This window comes from Balearica regulorum, chromosome 13 (assembly GCF_011004875.1).
Source record: "Balearica regulorum gibbericeps isolate bBalReg1 chromosome 13, bBalReg1.pri, whole genome shotgun sequence".
In the NCBI taxonomy this organism is placed as follows: domain Eukaryota; kingdom Metazoa; phylum Chordata; class Aves; order Gruiformes; family Gruidae; genus Balearica; species Balearica regulorum.
The window spans coordinates 3,074,655-3,102,616 of record NC_046196.1 but is presented as its reverse complement, the minus strand read 5'-3'; the positions used below and the strand labels follow the sequence as shown (position 1 = coordinate 3,102,616).

Genomic DNA, 27,962 nt, shown 5'->3' with positions numbered 1-27,962 from the left:
CAGGCAGTGAAGGGACTACAATGACTTTGAGCAGGACCACAAATAACCACCCTCCCAATCCCATGACCTTGGAGCATCACAGCCCAGGTCAGAGCTAAGGGCATGCAGGTCAGTGGTGTGGCCGATGAGCAGGAACCTATCCCCACGCTCCCTGGAATGAAGGCTCTACAAGCAACAGCCCTTCCCTCTCTCCATTGTATTAAAGCATTTTGGCTCGTTCCTCTCCTGTCCCAGAGAGGAAGCCGAGCAGTTATGGAGCAGGAGGGAGGTGACAGCAGAGGCTTAACACAGACCACACCACAGAGACCACCAAGGCAGGAGCAAGTCAGAGATACCAGATTCTCCCACCAAAGACATGACACCCCACCCATTACAACCAAAAACCACACTGCAAGAGAAATACAAAACATAGCACTTTAATTGCAGTAACATTAAAAAAATTACAAAAAAAATTTAATAAACCTCAGGCATAAAATAAATAGGCAGCTTAGTAGCACACACACATGTGCAGTCCTGGTTTGTGTCAGCTGCAAGCAGCTCCCCAGCGCTGGGTGCACACACAAACCATGTTAATGAGGATTTACACATGGATGCCGCTGCCTGGTCACGCTTGGGAGAGACCAACATGTGTGTTTGGGAGGGTGAAGCCAACTTACTCACACTATGCTGCAATCTTTAAAATTAAAGATATTATATATTTATATAAACTCCTGTTAGGAAAAATTAAGATTCCTAGGTTCTTATGTTCAATGTTTACATATATAATCTCTGCATTGGTTTCCAAATCTCAAAATACTTTGCTATTACAGATAAACATATAAACCTCACAGCAAAAATACAGAGGAATTTCAGAAGGGTCTCCTTGGAAGGCATACTCTCAACAGGACACTCTGGGGAAAAGACCTGATTTTTGAGAATTCCCTACATTTAAGCATTTTAAGGCTTTTCCAAGAGTCACCTCCTACCAAATCACTATTCTGAACAAGGTCCAAGTCACAGACTGGTGGGGCAGGTTATTATAGCTGTTGATTCTGAGTTCTGCTTGACTGGCCATAAACAAAGGCAACACAAAGCCCTCCCAGCCCTAGCCTTCACACACAGCTCAGACCTTCCTCCTCCTCCCCCTGCCATTAGCTATAGACAGCAGGACATGGACTACCCTGCTTGTACAAAAGTCATTTCTATCAGTAAAGTGTCTGCAGGACAGACCCTAAGCAGCCAACCTACTTTCTCATAGCAATTTTTACTGGTGTATTTATACAGACTCTGGACTGGAATCAAAGAACAAGAACCAACTTTCCAAAAGGGAAATTTAGGCACTAGTGAGACTAAACTGGGTCTAGATCAACCCAAGCCACCATGCTATGTCTGCAGAGAAGGAGGCTCAGACAGCAATCTGTTGGTTTTCTCTGAAGAGTGGCCGCTGGTGCATCCCACAGATGTCCTGAAAGATCCTGTACACCTGGTCATGCTGTGTCTCATCAGCTATGGGGAGCATGGGGCTGCTGCTGCAGGTCTTCCCAGCCTCCTCCACCACCTGCCTGACACACAGCTGCTCCACCTACACAAAAAGAAAGGTTAGAAAGACACTGAATGAAGAGGAACCTCTTTGAGCATCTCCCACTGCTGCCCAGGTAGCAGGGTATGGGGTGGGAGAGATACAACACAGCAGCTGTGCCCAGACCCAAGTGGCCAGGTCCAGCCAGGCCAACAGGTCCAACTCCACAAGCACCTCTAGGAAAAGAGAAGCAGTCACAAGACCTCCTGTCCCAGCAGAGCTATAGGGAGGAAAGGACAGGCTAGGGGACTGTCCCAGCACATGCAGAGTGATCTTCTGGTGCAAGAAGAGGTGACCAGGTCAGAAAGTCATGCAAGGAGGCATAGGACCAGTCTCTGAACTTGTAAAATCCCCTCCAGGACTTCACAGGCTTGGTGGGTCTCTGCTTGCTCAAGGGTGGATGGAACACCCTCCCTGTGCCATGTCCCTGCCGCCACAGCCTTGTTGGCCCAAGGGGTCCCACACTGGGCACAGGCTCCAGAAACACCTTATGCATTACCCCAAGGCTTTGGGATCCCACAATTGCTTCAGCTTCTCCAGGGAGAAGTTTCTGGCCAGAGCCATGGGGACTGCCCCTCTCATCCCATCCCTTCCTTCATCCTCCTGAAGGTTTCCTTAACTCCACCACTGTCCACCACATCTGCTGGCTGGTCAGCTCAGGCTGTCCCTTAACTCAACCATTCCAGGTATTTATTTCCCCATTTCCCACAGGAGAAGGCAGAGGTCCTAGTGCCAAGAAACAGGAAGAGAACAGATTTCCCAGCAGTTTAGAAAAGCTTTTGCCATTTGAGAGCTTTCTTCGCAAACATGATCAACCCAGATCAAGGGGACCCACAAGCAACAGCCCAAGCACCTCTGGGGAGGCTGTAGATAAGCCAATACTCATGCCACACCTGCCACCCCACCAAAACAGGCACACAAACAGTCTGTGGCTCCAGGGGTTGAAGCCAGAGCCCTGCTTTTGAGGGTGGAGAAGAAGAGGGCAATATGGTCCAACAAGGAGGGGGGGAAATTCAGCAGCAGAGCTCTGAAGGGCAGCCCTCCGTACCTGGACAAGGATGAGCTTATACCGCAGGGGCACCGTGTCTGGGAACTCCTCTCCAAAGCACAGTATGACTCTGCTGTCCGGGAAGCGGCCCTGGTTGTTGTAAAACTGCTGGAGCTCTGCAAGGAAAAAGGAACAGTTGGAGGTTGCCCGCCACAAGCCACCAGCTTCAGGACCAAGCACCCTGCCATGGCAGCAAGCTGTGGGCTCAAGAGAAGCCAGCTTTGTTGTGCAAAGCCTCCAGCCAGGAGGAATTTCACAATGACACAAGACACCAGGTTACTCCTTCCTGGATCTGGTAGCATCAGCTCCTCATCCAGAGCACTTGGGTAACCCACCAGAAATGACTTCAAAGTGCTCCAAGGCAAAGGGCTCCACCCTTTCAACCCCACCAAATGGATGGGGAGAGAGGAATGCTCCTACGAACCTCTGAAGAACAAGCTGGTGTCAAATATCTTCACCACCTCATCCCGGTCCAGTTTGTTGGGCCTGTCCTTGTAGACCATGGTGTTCCCACTCCAGAAGACCCTGCCCTGGCACAGCCTCTTGATGAAGATGCCTTGCTTGTTGCTGTGCAGCAGGACACCCCTCTCCAGGTGCCCAAAGAGCTTCCTGGTGATCTGCTTCTGGCGGTCGTTCTGGATGGTGTCAGCCGAAGGGAACCGCACATGCTCCAGGGCATCTGGGGCATACAGCTTCTCACCATGGCTGGAGGGCTGGCTGAGCGAGATCCGGCAGCCCTCGGTGCACGAGGTGGTGATGTGGCCCACCAGCCTCCCGCTGTAGAAGAAGTTGATCACCATCTGGGAGTAACCTAGGAGGGGATGGGCACACATACCACCCATCAGGGAGAGACAAACCCTGCCTGCTCTCCCATGCAATGCCCAAACCCCCTGAGAGCAGCAAAATTCCCCAGGAGCAAGGTTCATTTGATGGAGACCTACTTGCTAGAGGACATCTCCTCCAGCACTCAGCCCAGTAGTGAGCAAGAGCTCCCACTACTGAACCCCCTCCCCTGTCTTTGCTCCACACGTCCCTTGTCACAGGCAGATCTCCCCACACTAAGGCACAGCTGATCCCAGCATCCCGGGGCAGCTTCCCCCTTGCCACGGCCACAGGACAAGGGGCAGGATGCGTCCCCGCTCAGTGTGCAAACCCCGTGGGTACTCAAGAGGGACACGGGACCTCCCAAACCCAGAGCAAAGCCTCCCCCAAGGCAGAAAGCAGAGTCAGAGCCGCCTTCTAGCCACCGCACACGAGAGCCCCAGAAGGGCTTTTGATGGCCACAGTCCACAGCCGAGCAGGGGAGCTGCCTTACCTGAATGATGCTGCTCGTAGCCGGAGTATCCGTTCATCAGGGGCAACGCTGTGGGCAGAGAAAGCCGAGCTGTGCCTGCGTGCTGGGCTCCCAAAGCCCGATCTCCCCCTCTCCTCCCCACCAGCCCTCTGGTTTTCTCTCCCAGGCACATCAGGCTTCCCAGCTCCCCCACGGGAGATGCCAGCAAATACTCCCACTTACACTTAATCTTGTGCAATGTACACTCTTGGGTTCCTGCTACCAACCACAGCGTTCAAAATTAGTACGTTAAGTACTCTTAATAAGGAAGATAAATACGGCTGTTGTCCATTATCCATTGCTGTACAGTAATTTTTTCCTGCCCCAAACAAAAAGCTCAGCCCCATTAAACACCACACACACTGTCACCTACTTACCAGGGCTGGGCTGCTGCACCCACCAGTCGGGTATCGGGGGGTTCCTGCAGGTCTCCTGGGGGGGCGAGGGGCTTCTCTTGATGATGCCCAGATATTCGTCTACGCTGGGGGGCTGTGTGAGACCAGAGCAGGTTTGATGCCTTGGACAGCCACTGCCCTGCACTGAGACACTTGCAGCGATCGTAGAGGGTCCACACAGCAATACCAACGGGGGGTCAGGGAACTTTTTTGGTTAGAAAGAGCACATTTGACATTCCCCAGGCCACACATTCAAACAACACCCTCAAGAGTGACTGAGCAGAAGCAGCCCAAGGTGACACAGCTGAAAAGGGAAACAGAGCTGCTAAACAGCCTCCAGCAAAGGTCTCACCAGCCCAGATGCAAATCAAAGCACAAGCCATTCATCAGCACCCACGTCTGCGCTGGCTCACATGAATGAGCTGCAAAACCCAGCATCGCTCGCCAGGCCGACTCCCAGAGCTTTGCAGATTGAATGTTAGGGAGGCAACGCTTCATCGGGCAACTGCCTGATACCAGTCCACGGCAACCTGCAGCCACAGCAAAGGTTTACCTCTTTAATGAGCTCATCGATCGCAGAGGAACTGCAGTCCATCTCTGTGACGTCATTCAGGCTGCTCCCATTGGCAATGCCCGCTTTGCCTGGAAGGAGAGGCCAGGACGCAGTGAGCACATCCACCCCCCTGCCACGGCTCATCTCGCCGCTGGGTTTTAGAAACCCTTCACCCCGTGAAAGTTATGAAACCGAGAACCACAGCAAAGCGGAGCCATGTAACAAGACCTCAGGGAACTCGCAGCCCCCCTCCAGCTCCACGTAGAGCTGCTTTTCAGGACCAAAAACCAGTTTCCAACCAGTTATCCCAACGCAGCCTGATCAGCAACAAGGCAAATCAAAAATCTGGCCGGTAGCAGGGACAGAACTAGAGCAGAGGGTCTTTTTTTCTGAACACCCCAGAGACCGGGGCTGCCGCTGCTTCTCCTTTTTCCACCAGCCACCCCGAGCGCAGTCGTGCTGCCGGTGGGAACCTGCAGTACCATTTGCATAGCAGCAGCACGCCCCCCGTGTGAACATGGCTGGAGGAGACCGAGATGCTAAAGGCAGATTTCCTGACAGCAAGCTTTTTTTTTTTTCACAAGTTTTTTTACTTTTAAAAAAAGGAAAAAGCATACACATGCCTAACCACAAATAGAGATATACTTAGCGCAACCTGCGCCACACCAGACATCGCAGCAGCAACTGCACTCTGCAAAATTACTGCTACTCTAATCATGGCTGGCAAGAAGGGATTGTTGCAGCTCCATGCCATCAGCCCAGGGCAGGCGTTGGGAGGACAACGGGCCCAAGTACCCCCACCAAGGGGAGAAGAATTTTGGATTTGCCTCTACAACACCCTTACAGGATGGAAGCTTACACAGCGATACAGTTATCCCCTAAGCAGCTGTTTGGAGGGAGAGGAAAAAAATCTTGTCCTTCTTCCTCCCCTCCTGCCGCTGTGGTAACACAGGGGACATCTTTTGCAAAGCAGGACAAGCAAAGCATCACGGCACAAGAGCAGAGCCTGGCCAGGAAGCTCCTGTGAGATGTAGGTCAGCAGCACAAGCCTGTGGTTACTCGCAGGACTGACCTACACATTGGGGTCAGTCCCTCATCAGGGCACTCACATTTCTGTTCCTCCTCCGGCACAATCCTGTAGACCTTGTAGGGCTCGGAGATGTCCAGCTGGGACCTGTCTGTCACCTCCTCAAAGTCAGGGCTCTTGTTCAAGGCACAGCGCAGTCGTGTCTTCCACGTGGCCGGCTCCGCTTTGTCACCTTCTTTGAACTTGCCTTTGAAAACAGCCCAGGCCTAAAACAAAGCAAGAAAAAAAAATCCTCCACATGAGCTCTGCAAACCCCCTCAACCCCCAGGGCAAAGGAGCTGCAGAGATTTTGCATTTTGCTCTCCCCACCTCTGCCCCTTGCACCCACTCAACCATCCCATAGGTATTCACCGTTTCGCTCCTAGACTGCGGACACGTGCACGGCTGCCGCACGTGGGGACGGGTATCTGGGTGCAGAGCAGCACCACCCACCCCAGCGATGCACCCAGGCACCGGAAGGGCTGCAGCACCCAGGGTTTATAAAGCAGAGGTCAAGATCATATTATTGCATTATATCTTATTATGTGGCTTCATCTCTGCACACAGATGTCAGGAGCTGCCGGGGATGCGAGGAATCACTGCTGAAGCAGTGGTGTTCCTAATGACCTGGCAATACCTCCGTTAACAAAATAAAAATCAAAGTAAGCCACGTTTTCCAGCTCCTGACTAATAAGTAAAAGCTGGTTTCTTTTTAGATTAGAACATCATTTGTGCTTTTGGTGGGAGAATACGTTTTACCACTGAAGGGAGACTGCAAAATATGGATTATTTTTTAAATATACATATTTTATAGATATTTATATATTTCCAGACAGCTGAATTTAATGCCATCCTCATAACTCAGCACTCCCAAACCAGCCACTGAGCAGCTGTCACTGTCCTGAAAGTGAACTCCCTCACCAGCACAGACATTTGGCAGCAGGGGCAGAGGAAGGGAATTCCTGGGGGAAGAACCTGACCTTTTTGGTTCAGGATGGAATTTTCCAGTTTTTCCCCAAAACTGGAAATCCCCCCTCCCTTCCATGAAATCCAAACCTTCCTTCCCTCCTGCAAAGTCTTTTTGTCTTTTTTTTTTTTGTAAATCCAGCCTTTTATCAAGGATAGCCCAATAAGAAATTTAGAGCAGGTCAAAAGGAACACGTCAAGCTCCTCGCTACCAGGTGCATCCTCAGACCAGGATGCAAACATGCTGAAAACAAACCCAAACCTGGCACCGGCATTTGGCAAAGAGTAATAAAAACTCCCAAAAGAGCCTGGAGACCAATTGCAGGGTGAAGCATCTCCTGCAGGGATCAGAGATGCAAAACCCACAGACAGCGTGGACATCTCCCACCAGTGGGACTGTCAGCAAGGCAAAAAAACCAGCATTGCCAAGTCCAGGAATTGTGGAGAAGAGGTATTCACTATCCGTCCCTACCTTGAAAATAGAGGCATCCACCTCCTGGTTGTAGTCCTGCTTCCCAGCGTGTTTCCAGGGGATGCGGAACATGGTTTTCTCCTCGTTCTCCCAGATGAGCCCAGGGTACATCTCGCTGTCGATCTGCTCGATCAGCCACTGCCGGAGTCGCCGCCCGCTGTTGCGGTCGCACATCCTGGATGGAGCGAGAGGTCCAAGCCCTGTTAGCTCCCCCAGCACCGTCCCACCACAACTGGGGTACGAGGGATGGTGCCGTGCTCCAGTTTGCCACACGCACGGCTGGTAGTGGCCCTGCCTGCAGGGACAAACAGCTCTCGGTGTTTGACCCTCTCTGCAGGTCCCACATCAACATCTGCACATTAAAATCCCATTCTGCTTCTTTTATAATGAAAAAAGATCAAGGCGATTTCCTCTGAATTACTACAAATTCTCCCTCCAGCTCTACCAAAGCTCTGCTCACCGAAACAAGCTGACTCGGTGCTGCGCTTACTCCGTTTTTTGCTGCGGGATAAGTCACATACGAATCAGATGGACAGGGATCAAAGTGCCCAGTTGTGCTGTCACCTCAACAAGTGACACCGGACAGGCCACCCCGGGGCAGACACCCGTTAGCACCTGCAGGAGATGGAGCTAAGCACCGTCCCCAGCTGGTCTTGGCACAAGGGTCTGTCCCGGAGGAGACAGCGGGCGCTCACACCGGGCATTGCCTTTTTGGGGAGCAGGCACTGGTTCCAGGCAGCACCCGGAGTCACCGCAGGGATGGGGCCACACAGCCAAGCCTCTCAAACACAGGATCGACCCATGGAAGGAGCAGGGTGACATCAAGCCACCGTTGCAGGGGACCTCAGGTCATTTTTAGCCAAAAACACTGATTTCAGGGAGAAGCCAGGAGAAAGCTTCTCCCACCCAGCTGGAAGCAAAGTACCAGGCTTAAGCCTCTCAGTATCCCCCATCACCTCCATGGCAAGACCTGCAGGGACTTAGGAGCTGGTGGCCTGGCAGAAGTGGCCAGCAGCCTGACCCTCCAGGATTTTTGGACTCACAGCCCTCCTCCAAATTTTACCAGACTAACTCTCCCTCATTTTTTTTTTTTTTTAAATTTATTTATTTACTGCTCTATGAGAAGGTTTTGGGGAGAAGACAAGGATGCTCCCAGCACAGCCTGAGACCTGGTGGCCCCAGCTTTGCCACAGGCTCCCACCAGCTCAGTGCCACCAACTTCTGTCCCTTCCCCGTTACCCTACTGCTGCACAGCAGGACACGCAGACCCACCCGGCCATCCGCAGCACAGCCTCTGCTTTTAAGGCTAACCACAGCTAACATCACCAACCAAAACAACCCTGATCCCAGGGAACCTGGATCCCAGCTGTCCCTCCAGAGCAGGACACCCCAAAGCACCTCCCGGGGCACTTCCCCAGAGGGACATGGGTGCAGACCACCGCTCCCGCACAAAACATCTTACCAGCACAGAGAGCCTCAGAAACTCTTGCTGAAACGGGACTCTGACTCAGGCTGTGTTCTCAAAGCTTGTCCCCATGGCTGGGCTGGGCTCAGCCCCCCAAGGCTGGACGTGCCCGAGTGCCACCAGCCAGCGCACACCGAGCGCCCCAGCACAGCGCGCTGAGCACCGACCCCACGGCCACGGGGGACAAGCGGCCAGAAACACTTGGCTGGCAGAGGCAGCACCGCACCATCATCACCCACCCCCGCCCCACACACCGCATCCAGCCCGGGCTTTGCCTTGGGGCAGCGCAGCACCGCCACGACCCCAGCGCCGCTCAACACCCCGCACGCACGGGGATCGGCGGTAACGGGCTGGGTTCGCCCACGCATCCCCGTTCCTCCCAACACCCTACGGCCACATCCCGCACCCCGGGCCCGCCGCAGCCGCCCGTACCTGCCCGCCGCTCCGCACAGCACCACTGCCGCGCCGCCCACCGCGCCCGCCTTTTATAGCGGCATAGGGGCGGGGCTGACAATAGCCACGCCTCCCCGCGCCGTCCTCGCCAATAGCCAGCCGCTCCCCCCTCCCATGCTCTCTCAATCCAATGGGAAGTCGTCTCTGTCTCCGACTGTCCAATGGGAAGACGCCCAGTGGGGCGCGCGCGGCCGGAGCCGCTTTCTCTGAAGCGCGCGCCTTTCCGAGAAATCAGCCGGCGGGGCGGGGGCGGGGCCGGGCGGGGCGGGGGGTCTGTCCCGGGAGGGGGGTTCTGTCCCGGGAGGGGGTTCTGTCCCGGGAGGGGGGGTCTGTCCCGGGAGGGGGGGTCTGTCCCGGGCCGAGAGGGGGGTCTGTCCCGGGAGGGGGGTCTGTCCCGGGCGGGGCGGGGGGTCTGTCCCGGGAGGGGGGTTCTGTCCCGGGAGGGGGGGTCTGTCCCGGGAGGGGGGTCTGTCCCGGGAGAGGGGTCTGTCCCGGGAGGGGGTTCTGTCCCGGGCCGAGAGGGGGGTCTGTCCCGGGAGGGGGGTCTGTCCCGGGAGAGGGGTCTGTCCCGGGAGGGGGGTCTGTCCCGGGCCGGGAGGGGGGTCTGTCCCGGGAGGGGGGGTCTGTCCCGGGAGAGGGGTCTGTCCCGGGAGGGGGGTTCTGTCCCGGGAGGGGGGGTCTGTCCCGGGAGGGGGGTCTGTCCCGGGCCGAGAGGGGGGTCTGTCCCGGGAGGGGGGTTCTGTCCCGGGAGGGGGGGTCTGTCCCGGGAGGGGGGTCTGTCCCGGGCCGAGAGGGGGGTCTGTCCCGGGAGGGGGGGTCTGTCCCGGGAGAGGGGTCTGTCCCGGGAGGGGGGTCTGTCCCGGGAGGGGGGTTCTGTCCCGGGAGGGGGGGTCTGTCCCGGGAGGGGGGTCTGTCCCGGGAGAGGGGTCTGTCCCGGGAGAGGGGGTCTGTCCCGGGCCGGGAGGGGGGTCTGTCCCGGGAGAGGGGTCTGTCCCGGGAGGGGGTTCTGTCCCGGGCCGGGAGGGGGGTCTGTCCCGGGAGGGGGGTCTGTCCCGGGCGGTGCGGGGGGTCTGTCCCGGGCCGGTGCATCCCGGGGGGACCCCGGGTCCCGTCCGTCTGCAGCCCCCGGCGGGTCCATCCCCGGGCTGAGTTCAGCGCCCCAACATCCGTCCATCCCCAGTCCCAGACCAGTCTCCCCAGTCCCGGACTGGCCCGTTCCCAGTTACCCACCAGTCTCCCCAGTACCAGATCAGTCCATCTCCCAGTCCCAGACCAATGTCTCCAGTCCCAGACCAGTCCCCCCAGTCCCAGACCAGTCCCCCCAGTCCCAGACCAGTCCACCCCTGGTGCCGGGATGGGTGCCCCGGCAGCACCCAGCACCCCCAGCCCAGCCCGGACGTTCCCAGCCGGGGCCGCTGGCCGTAGCAGGACGTAAAGGACCATCTGCAGCCTGACTTCAGATGGGGGTTTTTTGGGATTACCAGATTACACACACATTTCTTGGAAGAAAACCATAATTACTCCCATGTGGGTAATACAGAGAAATGGGAAATGTATGGAGCTGCACAGATGGTATAATAAAAATAATGATCTAAGGTACACAACCTTTACTGTCATTTCTAATAAATAACGGCTGTAATAGCCCTTGTTTTTAAACACCCGACTGATCCTAATCAGATCCCCCCTGTGAGATTTGGGGAGAGCCAAAAACATCTTTTGCAATCAGATACAGTTAAGAGGGTTCTTTTTCTTTTCTTTTCTTTTTTTTTTCTTTTTTTTTTTTTTTTTTCTGAGAAACCAGTTAACTTTTGTTGGGGGGGGAGGTTGCACCGCCAAGCCCTGCGACACAGGTCCTGCCTCCCCGCGCTGGTTGGAGACACCCCACCCCCCCCAGGAAAAAATTGTTTCTTTTGGAACAGTTCTGGCAATTTTGGGGATATTTTAAAGGGACTTCTTCTAATCAAGCCTCTCCATCCCTTAGTCCCTTCTGGAGCCCAACGAGCTGGAGACTAATTGCGACCCTGCTACCAGCGGGGTGATTCCATCACCGCCGGCTTCATTTTTGGCTCCGCGACTTCATGGGCAGCCGGGAAAGGCAAAATCTCAATTCCCTGGGCTGAGGGGGATCCCAGTGGAAGAAGAATAAAATAATAACCCCCTTAAACTGTTGGGGTTTTTGTTTTTTTCAGCCTTGCACGGTGCTGGCAGCAGCGGGTTGGAAGGGAGCAAGATGCCCCGCAGCCCGGCCGGCGGCTGGCAAGGGAAAAATGCGAAACCCTCTCCAGGGCGGGCAGCGGGGCCGGGAATTTCTTGCAAACTATTTCCCTGTGTGCGAGCAGCACCCTGGGAAGCTCATTCACACTTCAGCAGAGCGATTTTCTTCACGCCAGAGACACCGGGTTTTCGGGAGGGCTGATGTCACGCGGGAGAGCGGAGCAGCGAAGCGTGCAGAGCTCTTAGCGATGTAGAAAGAAATGGAAATCAGCCCGGTTTTACCTGCTGCAGAGCTTGCCTTCCGGTGCCCAACATGCCACCATGGGTCCAACCGATGTAGGCCAGAGGGGGGAAAAAAAAATATATATATTTGCCTGGGATACCCCTCAAATTTGGGGGAAATTGGGTTTAGGAGATGCTACTCGGGCAACGGCTGTTGCGGCGATGCCAGGCGTGGGTGATGCTGCAGCTTACGGGGGGCATCCCTCGTGATTCCCAAAATTCAGGGGGATTTTTCCAGGCGTAACAGCCGCTTTGGTGCCGCAGTTCCTCGGGGCGGAGGGGGGGGGGGGGATGTTTGAGCCCCGGGATGGCCCGGTCGTGGGACGGGAAGAGGCACAGCCACCCAGGCTGGCGCAGGTGACGGGGCAGCAGTGCCCCGCAGAGGTTATCGCACCTACAGCAAAGCTAATCTCTGCTTATCACATATCTCCGATGACTTCCTATTAACACCAGAAAACAACTTTCTTCTCTTTTTTTTCCTGTACACAAGTTCCATTTTTTCTGCTTCCTAAAATGATAACAGAGCCATTAAATACAGCAGCCACCCGGTTTGCTCAGCTTCCCTTCAATCCACTCCATCAGCAGCATCCACGGTCCTTGATCTCACTAATTGCTCGCGGCTCTTTCCAGCGCAGAGCGTGCTGCAGGCACGAACCGCTGCATACCTCCATGTAGAATAACCCTTTTCTCAACCTAAAAAGACAGGCAAAAGCCCCCGTAATTTTTTTCCTGGAATCCTATATGTTACGGCTTAACATTGGGACTTTAAAACTTTTAATTTTGCTGGTGGTTCTCATCAAGAAAATAGAAAACAGGACACAGCGACGGAGCGGTCATGTCAGTCCATCCCTCCATTCTCACCAGGAATACTGCAAATCAAGACCAGCCATCCTCATGGTTTTAATCACTCTCCTCTTTATTAGGAGTTGGGCGAGTCACCCCTGGTGCTGTCACACTCAAAGTACCCAGAAATTTTCATTAAGGGTATTCCTAGAAATATTTTAAACACCTTTTTTTTTCTTTTTCTCAGAATAGATTGCAGAACAGATATTTTTGAGAAGCCAAGTAAGATTTTTATATTAAAAGACCAAGCTGGTGTGGAAGGTTCGAAGGTTTAAATGCAGAAGGGCTGTGTCGATGGGTTGGGACCCCCCTCGTAGGATGGATGTGGGGAGTCCTGGCGAAGGAAGCCCGTGCTTTAGAAATGCACCGTATGAGCTTGGGATGGAAAAAAGGGACACTGTCACAGTCTTTTGAGATTAAAAAGACTGTTGGAGAGGGTCAGCATTAAATCGGTCTACAAGTCAACTGCAATTGGCTTCTTTTGCAACTGGGGACATTCAGATCCGGCAGCAGGGGAAACCCAAACCTGCTCCGGCTCCAGGGATGGAGGCGGTGGGGATGGACAGCCTCCTGCGCCGCTGGATTTCCCCCCTCCCTGGGTGGGGGGGTCTTAAGAAAAATGCCAGCCAGACATCTGCCAAGGATAGGCCGGCCCAGGAGAGTCCAAACACAGCGAGGGGCATCTGCAGCCCCGGGAGCAGCTCAGGCTCCGGCCGCTCTCCCACTCCCACGGGGGGATGGCGGGGCTGGCAGCACACCCGCACCCCGGGACCACCCAGCCGAGGTGGTGTCTCCCCATCTCACGCTGCTCTGGCTTTCCAACGCCTGCGTGGGCCTCCCCGTGTCCTGCCGGAGGAGCAACCGGGCTGCTGGAGAGAGGAACGGGGCTCGGTGCTGCTACGGGTGACGGAAAAGCGGCCGTGATCCACTGGGGAACAGGGGAAGAGGACAGAGCAAGACCCATCATCGATAAACTGGCTGGCCCTGAGGTACACACGGAGCCAGCAGACAAGGGGGGGGTCTGGGAGTCCGGACCCCCCCCTCCTCCAACCCTCGAGCCCACGGCCGAGGCCGGTGCTGGCTGCTTCCTGCCCTAGATGTGAACCCCCCCTGGGTGTTCGGCAAAGGGAATACGGAGTTTTCCAAGCCCCAGGGCCAACGTCTGCCTTCGAGCAGCCGGCTGCTTATCTGTTCATCCATCTGCTTCTGCCAGTGCCACCTGCGTGGTACGGGAGCGGGTAGGTGGGAGCTGGAGAGCGGAGCCAGGAGCTCTCCCTGCTCCCCAGCTGCTGCTCCTTCTGCCTCTGCTCCTGCTGGGCCAGCAAACACTGCAGCTCCTCCTGGTCCTTGAACGGGTTCCTGCCGTAGTTGTGGCGGATCCAGGCACGGTACTGCCAGGACAAAGCCAAAAGAGGTTGTCAGGGTCACCGGGGGCTGAGACACCCCCCAGCTCTCTTGCAACAGCCCCGGTGGAAAGCAGCAAGCCGAGCAGGGGCAATGCCCGCCGCAGCCTCAGACGAGGCCGGGGGATCCCCAGCCACAGCCAGCAAGCAGAAAGGTCCCGGTTTTGCAGGAGCTCGCACGCAACGCAACGCAACACGACCACACGGTACGAGAGATGTGACAGTTCCCTCCAACCGAGCGGTCCCCGCATCCCCAGCCCGGCACAGATGGACCCGGAGAGCTGGCAGCATCCTCAGCTTCTCACGCCGGCTGCGGTCGGGACAGCAGCTTTATTTACTTTTCATTGCCAAAAAATGGCTGCTGTTCCTTTTGTGCCCCAATTCCTGTAAGAAAAGCTTCCCCACGCTTTCTCCCCGCCGTGGCAGCGCAGGGACAGGCTGAACTTGCTGCCACAAGCTGCGCAGCCAAGTCGGCTCTTGCGTGTTGAGGCAGGTTTGTTTGCAGAGCCTCTTGCTTGCTGCCGGGCAGTTGTGGGGTGCCTCTCATCCCCCCCCGCCCCCCAGCATCGCTGCAGCCAGCTGCAAAGGCTGCTCCGGCGGTAGGAGCGTGCCAGTGGCCGGTGGCCAGCTTGGCAGCAGGCTGAGGTCCAGAGATGGCTGGGAAGTGAGAGATGGTCTGTAGAAACGCTTCCCGCTACTGCTGGGATGAGAAACGGTCAGACAGGCCCAGACTGCAGCGCCCGAGAATGCGGGCAGGAACGGGCAGCTCTGCCGGGACCCGCCGTGCCGGCTGCCTGGTGCTCACGGCTTCGCCGTCTTCCTACGTAGCTGGGAACCAGCTGCTCCGACGAGCAGGACTTACTGGGGTGAGCGGTAGGAGCATGCCCGGCGTACTAAACCCCTTACAAAAAGGATGGAAGGCACAGGGTAGCACTGCTGGGGAGGGGGGGGGAACCAGAGGGAGAGGGCAGGCACCCCCACGGGCTGCCCAGCCTCGGCACCCCCAGGGCAAAGGTTCGGGATGCGGGACAGCGGGACGGGCGGCTCAGGCCTGTCCTGCCGGGGCTGCCGCAGGCGCGAGGACCACGAGCCGCAAGAGGAGAAAGTCTGAGACTAACCCTGGAGGCATCCCTCTCTCCTGCAGATGGGGGAAAGTCAGCTCGGGCAGAGGGGATTTCCACCGGGAATGTCTGGATTTCCCAAATCCACTCCCTCAGACAGCGGGACTCACCACGGCTGCTGCACACTTACCTCCTGCAGGCAGGAAGACCCCTTGTTCAGGGTGAACCCCAAAAGCCAGACCCAATTTCCTTGCTAGAAAACAACCCCTGGGAAGTGAGTCCCAAAGGATTTGGGCCAGGATTTGGGGCAAGCATCCTTGCCGGCTGCTCACAGGGGGAACATCCCTCCTGTGCAAACCACCCAGAGGGATGAAGCTCCATGGGGACACCAGCCTAGCCACTGAGATTCGGCACTCACCGAGGCTCAGCGCCCACCGCCCAGCCTCGGAGCTGGCTCCCAGCGCCCGGGGAAGGAGGGAAGGAGCCGGCGGGAGGTCGGGGGAAGCACCCTGCTGCTGCTGCCAGCCGTTTCCTTGTAAAGCCAGAGCAAGAAGTGGTTACAGCCTGTTTCCTCCAGCGCTGACCACTAACCCGCTGCCCTCCTCCTCTCTCCTGGAGCCAGGAGCACCCGTCCCATCTGGGACAGCACGACCGGGGTGGGGAAAACAGCCTGGCCACGGTGTGCCAGCACCACGGGGTGGGGGGCTCCGTCACCCGAAAGGCCATCTGTGCCCCCTCTCACATCCACGCTGTCTTCTCTGCATTCACTCACTTCCTTTTCTACCCTTACCCGTCATCCTGCTGCTGCTCTTGGTCCCTTCCTTCCTTCTTTATCCATCTAGCTCCGATAAGCACCATTTGCTAGCTCGAAACCACAGCTGCACGCTCGAGGCGTGCTTCCTGTGGCGAGGGGCCGGCTGGCCAGTCCCAGAGAGCATCTTCCCCATTTCTACCTCCCGGGGTCCCATCTGAGGTCCCTGCTTTAGCTCGAGGAAACCGAGGCACCGAGGGATGCTCGCCCGCAGCCCCGGGGAGGAGGTCCCCAGGAGGACCAACCCGTTCCTCGCAAGTTTTAACCAACAAGAAATGAGGCTTTTCCTCCCAAGCAGCCTGCCCAGCCCTTATCCATGTCTGCTCCCAAGCATCACACATCCAAATTGCTGCCTGCCGGGATGACAGCTGGGATAAATGGGGAAATTTAACCTCTTGTCTATCCTCAGCAAGAGCTGAAGCTCAGGTCACGGTACCCTTGTTCCCGCATCCTACCTACACAACAGAAAACCACCCCAAAGCCACAAACGGGAACGAGGTGTGACCTCCCACCGCCAAGGTAAGCAAGCCAACTGCTGTTTGGCACGAAGCAAGGCACAGGACCCACGCAGCATCGGGTCCCCTGAGCTCCTGGCCACACAAGTACACACACCTACGGTGCCCGGGACCCCGCGGGACCCCCAGCCATCCTCCTCGGCTGACCTGCCCGTAACTCCCTTCCTCTTGCAAAGGTGGAGGACGCAGGGGTGAGCTGGGAGCAGGGCACTGCCGGTTGGGTTGGAGCATCCATCCTGGCTCTTCCCCTTCTTCAAATGCAGCTGTGGGTGAGTAATGCCAGCGCGCTCCCCGCTCCAGCACCCAGCCTTCGCCCCCGGGGCCGTGCTAGCAGCAGTCCGCCCACGAGGGGCCATCTGCAGCTTCCCTCCCCGATGCAGCGATCCTGGGGAACGCAGGGCGTTTCAAGTAAAAGACGGCTCTTGCTAAACCCTGCGGCTCAGAAAAACACATCCGAGCGCTTCCGCCCTTGACTCTGCCTTTGGTATTTTCAGGGAAATGCTTGCAAAGCCCCCGGCCTGACTTTGAGGTGATGAAAAAGCAGCATCTCGGGGAAAGGGAAGAAAGTCCAGCGTCTGCTGAGCCCAGCCTGGATTTTGGGGAGCAGAAGGAACAGCTTGGATGGGGTGGGGTGCACAGCTAACATCACGGTCTGTGCTGGGACATGGCCAGAGCGTGGGAAGGGTTAGGGAGAGCTGGCCCGGCTGGGGGAAGTCCCGCAGGGAATCTCCAGCACCCAGGGTGTTTTGTAATCCCTTGATCCATTCTCTGCCCTCCTCCGTGGGTGTTTTTGCAAGCTGGTGATAATGGGGCAGGGTCGTGTCCCTCATGTGACAGCGCCTGCCCGCTCCCTCCGGCACCCGGGGAGGGAACTCGGCACCAGGGAAGGGGTTGACATTTGGGCCAATGTCACATGCTGTCCCTGCCTCTGACCTGGGAGGAGAGAAATCCCCTTGAAGGGCTTGGTGTGGCCAGAGGGACTGCCGGGTCTCCGCTGCTGTTTGCCACGGGACCATTGCACGATGTTCGTGGCGGATGGGAGGGCTTCGCCTCCAAGGATGGGACCAAGTTTAGGGGCGACATTGGCTGCGAGATGCCTCGTACACACCGAGTTGTGGGTCACTGTCTCCTTGCAGAGGTCCACCCGTGGTCCGTGTGCCCTCCCGGAGCGGTTTTGGACCCCGGTCCTTCGCTGCAGAGACGGGGCCGGGCAGAGGAGCAGAGTGGGAGGCGGGAGGGCAGCCAGGGAGCTGGGCAGGAGCTCTGCTGCAAAAGGCCTTTCCCCTTTGCTTTCGAAGGCTTTCCAGGTCAACAGTGCAGCTCCGATCTCTGCAACTAGTGCTCTCCCAAGTCAACGCGCCGCTGTCGCTCCCGGCTGCCGGCATCCAGCTGGGCTCAGCTACAACATCCCTCCCCTGCGCAGGATGGGAACCCACCCAGCCAGGGCTTCTGCTCTCCTAAAACCTGCTGCTCCGGGCCATTTTGGGGAGGGGAGAGGAGAATTTCTCCATCGACACTCGCTTCTCTCTGTCCCCTGCCTCTAAAAGCGGAGGACTTGCTGTCAGAGGAAGCCCAGCCAGACCCAAGCACGCCCAGCCATCCCGAAACAGCTCACAAGAGCCTTCCTCCCTCTCCGCTCCCCCTTTCCGCTGCTGGCTCCTGCTACGCTGCATTCCCGGGAACCGGCCCCGTGCCCTTCCTGGGGCTCCTGGGGGACTTGCGGCTCATCCGTCCCTCCCGCTGTGTCCTAACTGAGCTCTCAAGAAAAGCACTGGGGTTTTATAAAGTTTTTTTAAGTGCACTCGCATAATGTCTAGGCACTTTTTTTTCTTTTTTTTTTTTTTTTTTTATGCAAAACTCAAAATCCCCAGGTAATAAATAGCATGCACAAAGGCAAACTTGGGCAAACAGCTGGTCCCTGCAGTGAGCTGCATGCAAAAGAGCCATGCGTGTTTGCAAACTCCGCAGACACGTACATAAGGGGACGTCGGGGCGGGACGTACCTCCTGCAGCAAGGTCGCCTCGTACTCCTGCAGCTGCTGCTGGAAGCCAAAGTTGGGGCTGACGTAGGACCTCACGGCCTTGGTGGCGGCCAGGCAGCCCTCCCAGCCCAGCTCGGTCACCGTCATGAGGTAAGCCACCAGGATGGTGGTGCTGCGGGAGACCCCCGCCAGGCTGGCACGGCACGAGGGTACAGCGTCAGGGAGAGTTATTCCCACCACGGAGGCTGGAACAGCCCCGCAGCAAGGGACACCCATGGGATGCACCCTCCTCTCACTGGGGTGCTAGTGGAGTTCCCTGGCCATGGGGTGGGTGGGGGTAAGGAGCTGCATGGGCAGGGGGACACTGCTGGTGGCCCCGGGCAGGTGGCTCCCCCCCCGTCCCGCCTCTGTGGATGCTCAGGTTGTCAGTGCAGGGACCACCCATCCCCATGGGCCTTGACAGTGGAGACCTTCCCCTGTTGCCCTCCTGCTGTTCCTTGTCTTCTCCTCTTCTTCCTCCCCACCACAAGGCACGTTCGACATCAAGGACACTTTTCGGGTGCCCACAGGACCGATGCGAACCGGCGACGCGAGGCGGTGGCAGCAGCTCTTACCAATGGACGAGGCAGCCTCCCCCACCGAGCCGGCATTCGTGGATGAACTTGATGCACTCCTTAAAATGCTGCAGCCTGCAAGGAGAGAGGCAGGGAGGTGAGAACGGGAGGGCTGCCCACCCCTGCAAGGTGCCCGGCCACCCCGAGGACTTCCCACCACCCTGGGGCCACCGGAGTGGGATGGGAGCAGAGATCCTTCCTCTGGCAGGCAAAGGCAGAGGCGCTGATCTTCATCTGCCAGGAAGGAAATGACCTGGGAGACTTCCCACAGGATTTCCTGCTTCCCAAGGCATCGGGATGGAAGCAGGGCAATGCCATCAGCCAAACCAGCTCGGGGAGGACACAGGAGTGAGACAGTCTCCAGGGCAAGGTGTCATCTCCTGGTGCCCAAGGGACAGGCACATCTCTGTGTCGGAGGTTGTCCTGAGCCATCGGCTCACCCTTAATTCCCAAACGATGCCAAAAACACCCAGCTCCCTCCAAGGGGAAGATGCCGGCAGAGAAGGCGGCAGGGAGAAAACGGCTCCCGAGCTGTTTTACCTGCAGATCCCCAAATGGTGCAACTCCCTTCCCCTCCTCACTCCAGGCAGCCCCTCTGGCCCCTTCCCACCCCAGGGAGGGCACGGAGAGGTGCCCGTGCCAGGGACGTAGGGCTGCCAGCAGCAACGCAGACTTGTCCCCAGACAGCTGCCTGCGTTCCTGAAAGCACAACCAGTAACCACCAGTGCGGCGGAGGGAGCGCGTTAACCCTAACCAGCAAGTTTTGCAGCAAAACGGGGCAGGTCAGGGAACCAGGACTTTCTGGCAGCTGAGCTGCAACATGTTACGCTGCTTCTCTCCTTCTGACCTGGATGCTCAGCAATGTGAGCAGCACCCATCTCTTTAAAGGCATCCATATGTACTGATGAGATGGAGGTGGGTGTTCATGGGAGGGTTATGCCGGTGCTGGTGAGACATCTCTCTCCGGCTCATCGCTGCACGGGGTGCTGGAAGCCACTGCTGGTCCCTCTTGAAGACAGCGGGCATCCCCGAGAGCCCCCGCCGAGCCAGGTATTCGGCTCTTCGGCACGCGTTCGCAATAAACGCTGCCCATCCCTGCTCGCCCTCACGGTCCCACCAAGGCCAAGAGGGGAAGATTTGAGGCAGAAAACCTGTTTCTGAGTAACTTGGGCTGCTGGTGGACTGCCTGACCACACAGCCCCAGCTTTTTTTGGGAGGAGAAGAGGAGCCCTTTGGCACAGCCGAGCCAGAGCCGCCTGGCAGCGAGTGCGGGAGCCAGCAGTGCCTCTGCCCCGGCGCTGGACTTCCTCTGCCTCCGCGTGATGGGGTGGGCGTGCGCCTGCACAGCCTTCCTCATTTCTCAGAAGCCGAGGCATGAACTACCACAGAGTTATTCCCCCCCGTGCCCCTCACCAAGGGCTCGGTCCCAGTGCATCCTCCCCCGAGACCCCCCCCAGGGCTCAGAGCCAGCTTCCCTGCGAGGGCAAGGCAGAACCCTCTAGAACCTTCCCCATCCCTGCTAGCCCATCAAAGGGGATGCTCTGCACGCTTCCCTGGGAGGGGGATCCGAGGGGATGCTGCTCTTCACCCACCCCTGGGAGGGGGATCCGAGGGGATGCTGCTCTTCACCCACCCCTGGGAGGGGGATCCGAGGGGATGCTGCTCTTCACCCACCCCTGGGAGGGGGATCCGAGGGGATGCTGCTCTTCACCCACCCCTGGGAGGGCAGGGCTCGGGCACCTTCTAAGAAACCAGCCAAGGACGTAATCAGAAATAGCAGGGGGTTTTGCTGCCCAAGAAGAGGAGGAGAGATGGAGGAGTCCCTGAAGCTGTGAACATACTAAAAATATTGAGCCTCTCAGCCCTGGGAGGAGATGTCAGTCCGTCGCTCCTCGTGGGCTACAAACGTGCCTCGTCCTTGACCACCGTAGCGAAGAGACCATCGCCGTTTGGGGGGCCTTTCCCTGCCTAAAGCTTGTCCCAGGGGATTTCTCCTCATCCTACTCATCTTCACAGAGCAGACAGCATCCCCCAGGGCCTGCTCGCGTTGCCTACACAGGTCCAAGCTCTCCAGATCCCAAATCTTCCACCTCAGCCCCTTGGCTAGGACCGGTGGGGCTGCACCTCGCTCGTAAAGACACGATGCTCTGTCCTCCAGCTCCCTCGGCACGCTCGCCACCAGCCTCCAGCCTGCTCCACGCACACAGCATCGCTCTCCCGACCCATCCAGGAGAGAGGCAGGTGAGCTCTTCGGCCACCCTGTCCATCCTCACCCGCTCCACGGGGCGGTTTTCCCCAAGGCAGCCAGCCAGAGGAAAGCTCTCCCGCTCCCCGTGCTTTTCCAGCCTCAAAGCGTGGGATCGGGGCATGGAGCCTGGTAATGCTGAGAGGCACCGAGATCCTGTCACAAGCATCAACTCTGTAGGACACAAAGTTCACCAGGATTGTGAAATCCACGGCATAAACTCACAAGCACAAAATAGTTCCTTGAATAAGTCTTCCTTCCGGCAGCCAGTCCTTCTTTTTTTTTTTTTGTTTTTTTTTTTTTTTTTCCCTTTTTCTTTCTGTAGATATCCCACAAATGCAAAGAAATGAGAGAAAAAATAACAACCAAAAAAAAAAACCAAAACCAAAAAAAAAAACCAAACCCTATTCTTGCTGAGGCAGGGTTTTCTTGTAAAGCTTCTCTTTCCGCTCAGCGGGAGCATGAGCAAGCAGAATCACACCCTCGGGCACAACTGCTCCCAAGGATGCTGGAAAACCAGCACCTCCACAAACTTCATCTCGAGAATGTCGTTAAAGGACTTATGACTATCTATGCTTTGTGTGGGGAAAAAAGTTTTTATTTTAATAAATATTTTATTTCTCTTTCCAAGGAGAACGTCTGGAAGACCGACGCAAATCATTGGTCTTTCTAAACCAATTTAAAAATGCTCCAGTTTTCCACCCTGCCCAGTAGAATAATTCTCAAATTTGATGAAAAAATAAAATTTACTGACTGCAAACACCCACAGAAACAGATTTTAAGCCCCACAAATGCTATTTATTGCCTGAAAACGAACCACAGCTTTTGCCAAGCTCAGCGATACCGAGGTTTTGCAGCATGAGTGAACTGAACCTTCATCCTGCAGAATTTGAACACTTATTGACTGATAACTACCAAAACGCAACCCTGGGAGGCAAAAGGACGGCAAACGACTTACAGGTTTTGACTGGAGGAATCCGAGGCCGAGATACAGAGATAGGTCATGTCCTGCAATGCAATGATGGTTACGGTCGTAAGATACCTCCAAGAAACACAAAATTCCCCCATTTCTCTCTTTTCCATCTCCCCAGCCAACCCTTCAGTGAGGGGAAAGCTGAAATCTGCTTTCGGGTGCCATCACCCCGCTCCCCACGGGGAGGGAGACCCACGAAGGGTCGCATCCATCCCACCCCGGGGCTGTTTCCCCCCCCCCCCCCCCATTTCAGCCCAGAGGAGAGACCAGGCTGTGGGGAATCGCTACCATGCTCAGGAGCTCCCCAAAACTGAGCCACCCCTTTCCCGGAGCCCCAGCTGGTGAGTTCCGTCAAGGGGATGTGTGCGAACATGCACTGATGAAGTCGCTCTCATCAATGAGTTATTTCCTCCCGGTCCTTTTAATACACAATAAATCATCCTGCCGCATGTTGGCGTAGGTCAGATTACTTTCCTTAAAACATCGCTTCCTCGATCCTCCCTGTTCTGAGCTAAAATTAGATTCTTTTCATCTGAGGGTTTTGATTGGGGTTTTTTTGTTTTTTTGTTGTGTTTTTTTTTTTTCTTAGAGAAATGGGTGGAAATCCTGCCAGCCAGAACCGAAACAGCCGAGCACCAGGGATTGCCCCATCTCCATCAGCTCCCTGCAGCATCACTACTGAAAGGAACCCCCTGGGTTGATAAAGACCAGCCCCAGGGGCCACCTTTGCTTCCCTCCAGCCCAGGACAAATCGGGAGGCTAGAAAAAGCCACTTATTTAAGGAGAGAAAGGGCAGGGCAGGACAGGCACAGGGAAATTTCTGCACTGGAAAGACCCACGTTGCAAGGATGAGCACAGGAAGGCTTTCCCGTGCAACTCCTCTCCGTCCCGTCCATCCTCCCCAACCCCGTCCCACACTCGCCCCCGGTTATCCGGCAGCTTCTCACAGGATGGGGGCAAGATGCCGCAGCGATGTACCGCTTGCCGGCTCCCCGTGGCGTGCCAGCCAGCTGCTCCCCACCCGGAGAAGCTGCCGGAGAGGCTGGGGCCAGAGGGGGAACAAAGCCGGTGGGTTCCTCATCCGCATCCCCGGCTAAACCACGGCTCCCCAACACGCAGGGGATGGCAGGAGCTCGGTGGGTGGAATGGGACCACGCACCAGGCAGGGGCACAGGGCAAGCAAACGCAGGCAGGTTTTGCAGGATGAGCCGTGATGAGCTTCAGCTTCCCAAAACCTGGCTGCACCGCGCCATGCCTGGCGCCAGCCCGACCTCCCTGCGGCGAGGAGAGCCACCGTGCCGACCAACGGAGCAGCCAAAGCGACCCCGCTCCTCCCCAAACCTCGACCCGCACCCCAATCCTGGATTAACTGCCAGGCCTCCAGCAGCTTCCCCTTCCCCGCGGGGCACGGTGCCCCCATCCCGCTTCGGGGAGCCGGGCCACACATGGGAATAGTGCTGGGGTTTGCGGTTCCCAACCCAGGGCTGTGATTGACACATTGCTCAACCCACCATGCCTTTCCGGTTCCCCTTTCCACCAGCTCGGTGGCTTGCTCCGTGTTGTAAGCTCGCCGTGCGGTTTGCTACCCGTCTGGCCGTACTCCGAGCCCCGTCACCCCCCGCTGCTGCCCCTTCTCCAGCCACGAGCCGTTTCTCCGCACCGATTTTATGCGGCCTCCTTCCTTCTCTCCCTCCACCCTCCACGTTACTCAATGCCTTAGCGGGGAAGAGGCCGGAGTCGGTGTTTTGCTGGGGCTCCTCACCCATCGTGGCCCCAAAGGATGAGGGGTCCAAGCAGTCCCCTTTGCCTCCCGCAGCACCCCGGGATTTGGGAGCTGGCAGCGGGTCTGACCCCGGGATGAAGTGCAAGTTGCACACTGCCATCGGCTGCAAGATGAGCAGCACGGCCCGAGCATCCCCCGCACGGGGCTGTTCCTCCTGCCGCAGCCTCCGCGGATCCACGGAGACAGGATTTGTGCACGAAAAACCTGGCCGGCAGCTCTGGCATCAACCCACCCTGTAGCTCCCTCCTGCCTCAGTTTCCCCACCCACAGCCCGAGGGGTCCGCGGCGTGGGGAGGAACGGGCAGGCAGAGCCAGGGCGGCCCGGGACTCCTGTCCTGGGGCAGGGGGGGGGGCTGCTCCGGGTCCCGCTGTGCCCCCCCGTCCCGGTCGGGGCTGGATGCGGCCCCGGCGCTGCCATCCGCGGGGCTCCGCCGCCCTCTCGCGGTTCTCCCCGCGGCAGCACCGGCCACCCCCGCCCGGTCCCGGCCCCGGCCCCGCGGCTGCACACCTTCGCCGTGAAAAGCATCGAGTGAGGGGCCGTGCCCCACAAAACATCCCCCTTCCCCCACCCGAAAGCCAGCGCTGAGCCCCTCCGGGTGCAATTCAGCATTGCAAGTGGTGCAAAGCGGTGCAAAGCGGTGCAAAGCGGTGCAAATCCAGCACTGCTTCTCCCCTCGCTGCCCCGTGCCAGGAGAAGACCGCGTGTGTCCCATCTGCACCTTCCCAGCCCCTGCACCCCCCCCAGGGGGGTCCCCCAGTCGTGTGTCCCCCCCCCGCCCAGGCGCTCACCTCCAGCACCGGCTTGGCGTTGTGGTGGATGGAGAGGATGTGCGTCACCCCGTTCTTCACCAGGTTTTCCCGGTCCTCGGAATCTGGAAGCAGGAGCAGTGTGTGAATCACCTGCCTTCCTGGGAGATCTGCCGGACCAAGCACCCACCAGCAACCTGCACCCATCACCGCCGGCCCCTCGTCCCCCCCACGCCAGCCCCTTCCCGCTGCCTCTCGCCCCGCACAAAGCAGGAAAGGAGACCGGGCGTCGTGATGCACGTCCTTCAAAGCAAAATTCCTCTCGGATGCACCAGGTATTCAGCAGGCTCCTAAAGCCACCCCCAAAATCAGAAATTACACTCCTAGCTTGGAAAAAAGGCTGTTGTGTCCTCGCTGTTGGGTGAAACCCAAGCTTCACCCTGCTCCCCATGGGGCCAGAGGTCCCAGCGAGAAAGCCAGGCGTTGGCTCGCTGTAAATATTGTCTCTGCAAACACAGGGGAGGTTTCCAGCCATGGATGGGTTCCCCGGTGTTCCGGCATGGCTGGTGATCACAGATCCCCATGGATGTCCCTTTCCCGGGCTAGAGCTGCACAGGGTCACTTGCAATTGGGACTTTTTTTGGAGATTTGGATCTCCAGAAGATGCTGAGGTCCCTAGCCCGGAGAGGGGTCTCCTCCAGGCGTGTCGTCTGCCCAGGGATCACCCAGCAACACGGAGGTGAAGCAGGGAAAGGCACTCACCACGGATGTTCCCAAGGTAGAGGCCCTGGACAACCTGGGAGGTGACAAAAAGGAGATTTCAGATGGTGCCAGGTACAACGTGCATCCGACATGGCGGAATGACAAGCTGCAGGGGGGTACCAACAGGGCATCTGGCAGCGAACTCCCCAGGCAACGGTAAACCGAGCACCTCGTCAGTGAACCATCTTCACTAACGAACAGCAAAGGCCGAGCCCACCCAAACCACCGGCCCCAAGCCCTCCAGGAGCGCAGAGCTCAGGAAAACTCAGCACACAAATGGAAGGGCCTTGCAGGGGGTCCTATTGCTATCGGAAATGCCGTGCTGGGGACTGGATTCACCGAACCACAGAATCATTTTGCTGGGAAAAGACCTTCAAAATCATCAAGTCCACCACTAAACCACGTCCCTAAACAGCTCAGCCCACCCCTGCCTCCTCCTTCAAGGGGGGGCTCCAGCAGGGACCCCCATCGCCCTGGCTCCCCGAGGCAGGCCAGCCCCGCTGCAGCTCAGGTTTGTTTCGCAATTCTATAGCAACCACCTCTTGCAAATAGTTTCAAGAGTTGCCTCCGCCAGCTGGGGATAGACAGGCGAAGGCACAGGCTATTTATAATACTTTTCTGGCCAGGATGTTGCAGTAAATGCCATCCAGTATGCAAATTCGGTCTCCAACTCGCTGCTGCAGAGTTACGAAGGAGAAAAAGGGAGAGCTCGGGGTGTAAGAGCCCGGCAGAGCAGTTTCTGGGGCACGGAAAGGAAGAGCTCATTCCCAGGTGGACTCGTTTGCACCCATCTGGCAGAAGACGCGTGGTTTGAGAGGCCGTAGGAAGGGTTTTCAACAGCTCTGGGTCACATCCAGCCCACCTCCACCGTTCAGCTGAGCCCCAGCCCGTTCCTGGGGTGCAAACACCTGAATTCAGCAACCGTCTGCACCCAGCACAGCAAAAGCTGGTACCATTAGAAGGGAAATGCCAAACTCTGCGTCTCAAGTCAAAGCCGGATCCTGCAACACGAAGGTGCCTGCACCAACCCAGCCCCTGGCAAAGGCTGCCAGGGCTCCCCAAGAGGGTTTGGGGGCACCAGGGAGGCTGCAACAGCCAGTTTACAGGTCAGGCTGCATCTGCAGGGGGTGAAACCCCGGTGCTAAATCACGCCAGAGCCATGCAGAGAGATTGTGACCTGATCTGGTCTCTCCGTTGCTGTCCCAGAGTCTAATTTTAAACAGGAGAACGCTCATACCAAGCGGCTATTTAAGGATACCAACAGAAATCAATCCCCTCTGCCAGCCCCGGAGCTCAGCTGAGCAACAAGCAGCAGTAAAACCCCACTTCCCCCTTCGCAGAGCACGGCTGCCAGGCACAGACACGTCCCGGAGGTGGCAAGGGGAGGAAATATCCCTGCAGGGACCCCCCCACCAGCCCTGAGGACCCTAATGCCACAGCCTTACCACCCAAGGGACAAGCATCGAAAGCCGGCTGCCACTTTTTTTAACACCTTAGCTCATCGCTTCGGCTATAAACCCGGGGATCGCCGTTTGCTTTCTTAATTCCCTTTCTTACGTGCTTGAAGTTTCAAAGGGGAATGAGAAAGGGAAGATGCAAATGGTTGGATTTAGGGCATCGTGGTGGTCTGGGAACCAGCATCCCCCAGGGCTGCAGGAGAAAGGTCCTGCCCAAGGACCACCATCCCACTGGCCACCATCCCACTGGCCCCCCAGTACCTTGCTCATGCCACTCCCCATGGTTTTTCTCTCCCCAGGATCAGGATTCGGATGGCTTCTCGGTATCCAGGAAGGTTATCTGCAAATAAACACCCCAAAAATCCCAGATAGATGGTGAGATCTGCCCCCGCTCCAACACCACATCCCTCTGCCAAGGGCAGGACAAAGGGGGAAACACGTGTCAAGAGGGGAGCGTGCAGAGCCCCGACAAACTCGGCTCACTTACCAGCAGCAGGCTGCTCCCACGGGTCTCTGCCGCTGTCTGTGCTGGCGGACGAAGGGGACCGAGGAGTGTGGCTGGGAAGGATGAAATAAGGATCCGGGGCCGTGGCAAGGCTCAGGTTTCTCTCCCCGGCTCCCTGGGGCTTCTGCAGCCTTTTGGGGAGGGTGAAGAGGAGATTGCTCTGGGAGGGACGACTCCCCCGTCCCAGCGGTGCTCCCCGGGGCTTCGTCCCGGGACGCCGCAGGTACGAGCCCTGCGCTCGGCAGGATTTCTCTCCCAGTCACGGGAACCAGAGCAGAATTCAGAATAAAGCCCTTACCTCAAAAACCAGCGTGGCACAAGCGATACACAGTTAACGGAGCAGCGAGGGATCAAATTATCTCACCTTAAAAACCTTCCCTGAATTTCTCTGACGGGAAAAGCTGGCCAGCCCCCAGCCCCCCTGCCACCTCAGCTGGCCAAGAACCCCCCAGGCTT

The 27,962-nt window shown here is 57.3% G+C and overlaps 2 protein-coding genes across 3 annotated transcripts; both read right to left on the bottom strand.

Moving 5' to 3' along the window:
• Window positions 1-400: 400 nt before the first annotated feature.
• Window positions 401-7,691, bottom strand: IRF8 (interferon regulatory factor 8). Of its 2 annotated transcripts, none has more exons than XM_075765490.1 (8): window positions 7,392-7,691; window positions 5,997-6,180; window positions 4,888-4,976; window positions 4,317-4,473; window positions 3,922-3,969; window positions 3,031-3,417; window positions 2,607-2,722; window positions 401-1,561 (listed from the first exon to the last, which is right to left on the bottom strand). In XM_075765490.1, the coding sequence occupies exons 1-8, from the start codon at window positions 7,563-7,565 to the stop codon at window positions 1,385-1,387; spliced, it is 1,332 nt and encodes a 443-aa protein (XP_075621605.1). In that variant the 5' UTR covers window positions 7,566-7,691; the 3' UTR covers window positions 401-1,384. The 2 variants fall into 2 exon arrangements, with proteins under 2 accessions (XP_075621605.1, XP_010311625.1); XM_010313323.2 differs by having other exon boundaries at window positions 4,317-4,428; window positions 7,392-7,688.
• Window positions 7,692-12,703: 5,012 nt separating this feature from the next.
• On the bottom strand, window positions 12,704-27,625 carry LOC104633944 (dual specificity protein phosphatase 22-A-like). Its single transcript, XM_075765742.1, has 8 exons — window positions 27,489-27,625; window positions 27,263-27,341; window positions 25,545-25,578; window positions 24,825-24,907; window positions 22,238-22,287; window positions 19,035-19,109; window positions 18,442-18,613; window positions 12,704-14,039 (listed from the first exon to the last, which is right to left on the bottom strand). The coding sequence occupies exons 2-8, from the start codon at window positions 27,281-27,283 to the stop codon at window positions 13,833-13,835; spliced, it is 642 nt and encodes a 213-aa protein (XP_075621857.1). The 5' UTR covers window positions 27,284-27,341; window positions 27,489-27,625; the 3' UTR covers window positions 12,704-13,832.
• Window positions 27,626-27,962: the final 337 nt, after the last annotated feature.

Bases quoted from the DNA above. Each gene is read 5' to 3' on its own strand.
- IRF8 (XM_075765490.1), bottom strand. From the start codon at position 7,565: ATGTGCGACCGCAACAGCGGGCGGCGACTCCGGCAGTGGCTGATCGAG. The intron at 4,977-5,996 runs GTGAGTGCCCTG...CTCTCCTTCCAG, and splicing joins GCCGGAGGAGGAACAGAAAT to GCAAAGCGGGCATTGCCAAT. The intron at 2,723-3,030 runs GTTCGTAGGAGC...TTTTCCTTGCAG, and splicing joins CACCAGCTTGTTCTTCAGAG to AGCTCCAGCAGTTTTACAAC.
- LOC104633944 (XM_075765742.1), bottom strand. From the start codon at position 27,283: ATGGGGAGTGGCATGAGCAAG. The intron at 22,288-24,824 runs GTGAGCGCCTGG...ATTGCATTGCAG, and splicing joins ACGCCAAGCCGGTGCTGGAG to GACATGACCTATCTCTGTAT. The intron at 18,614-19,034 runs GTAAGAGCTGCT...GTGCCGTGCCAG, and splicing joins GGAGGCTGCCTCGTCCATTG to CCTGGCGGGGGTCTCCCGCA.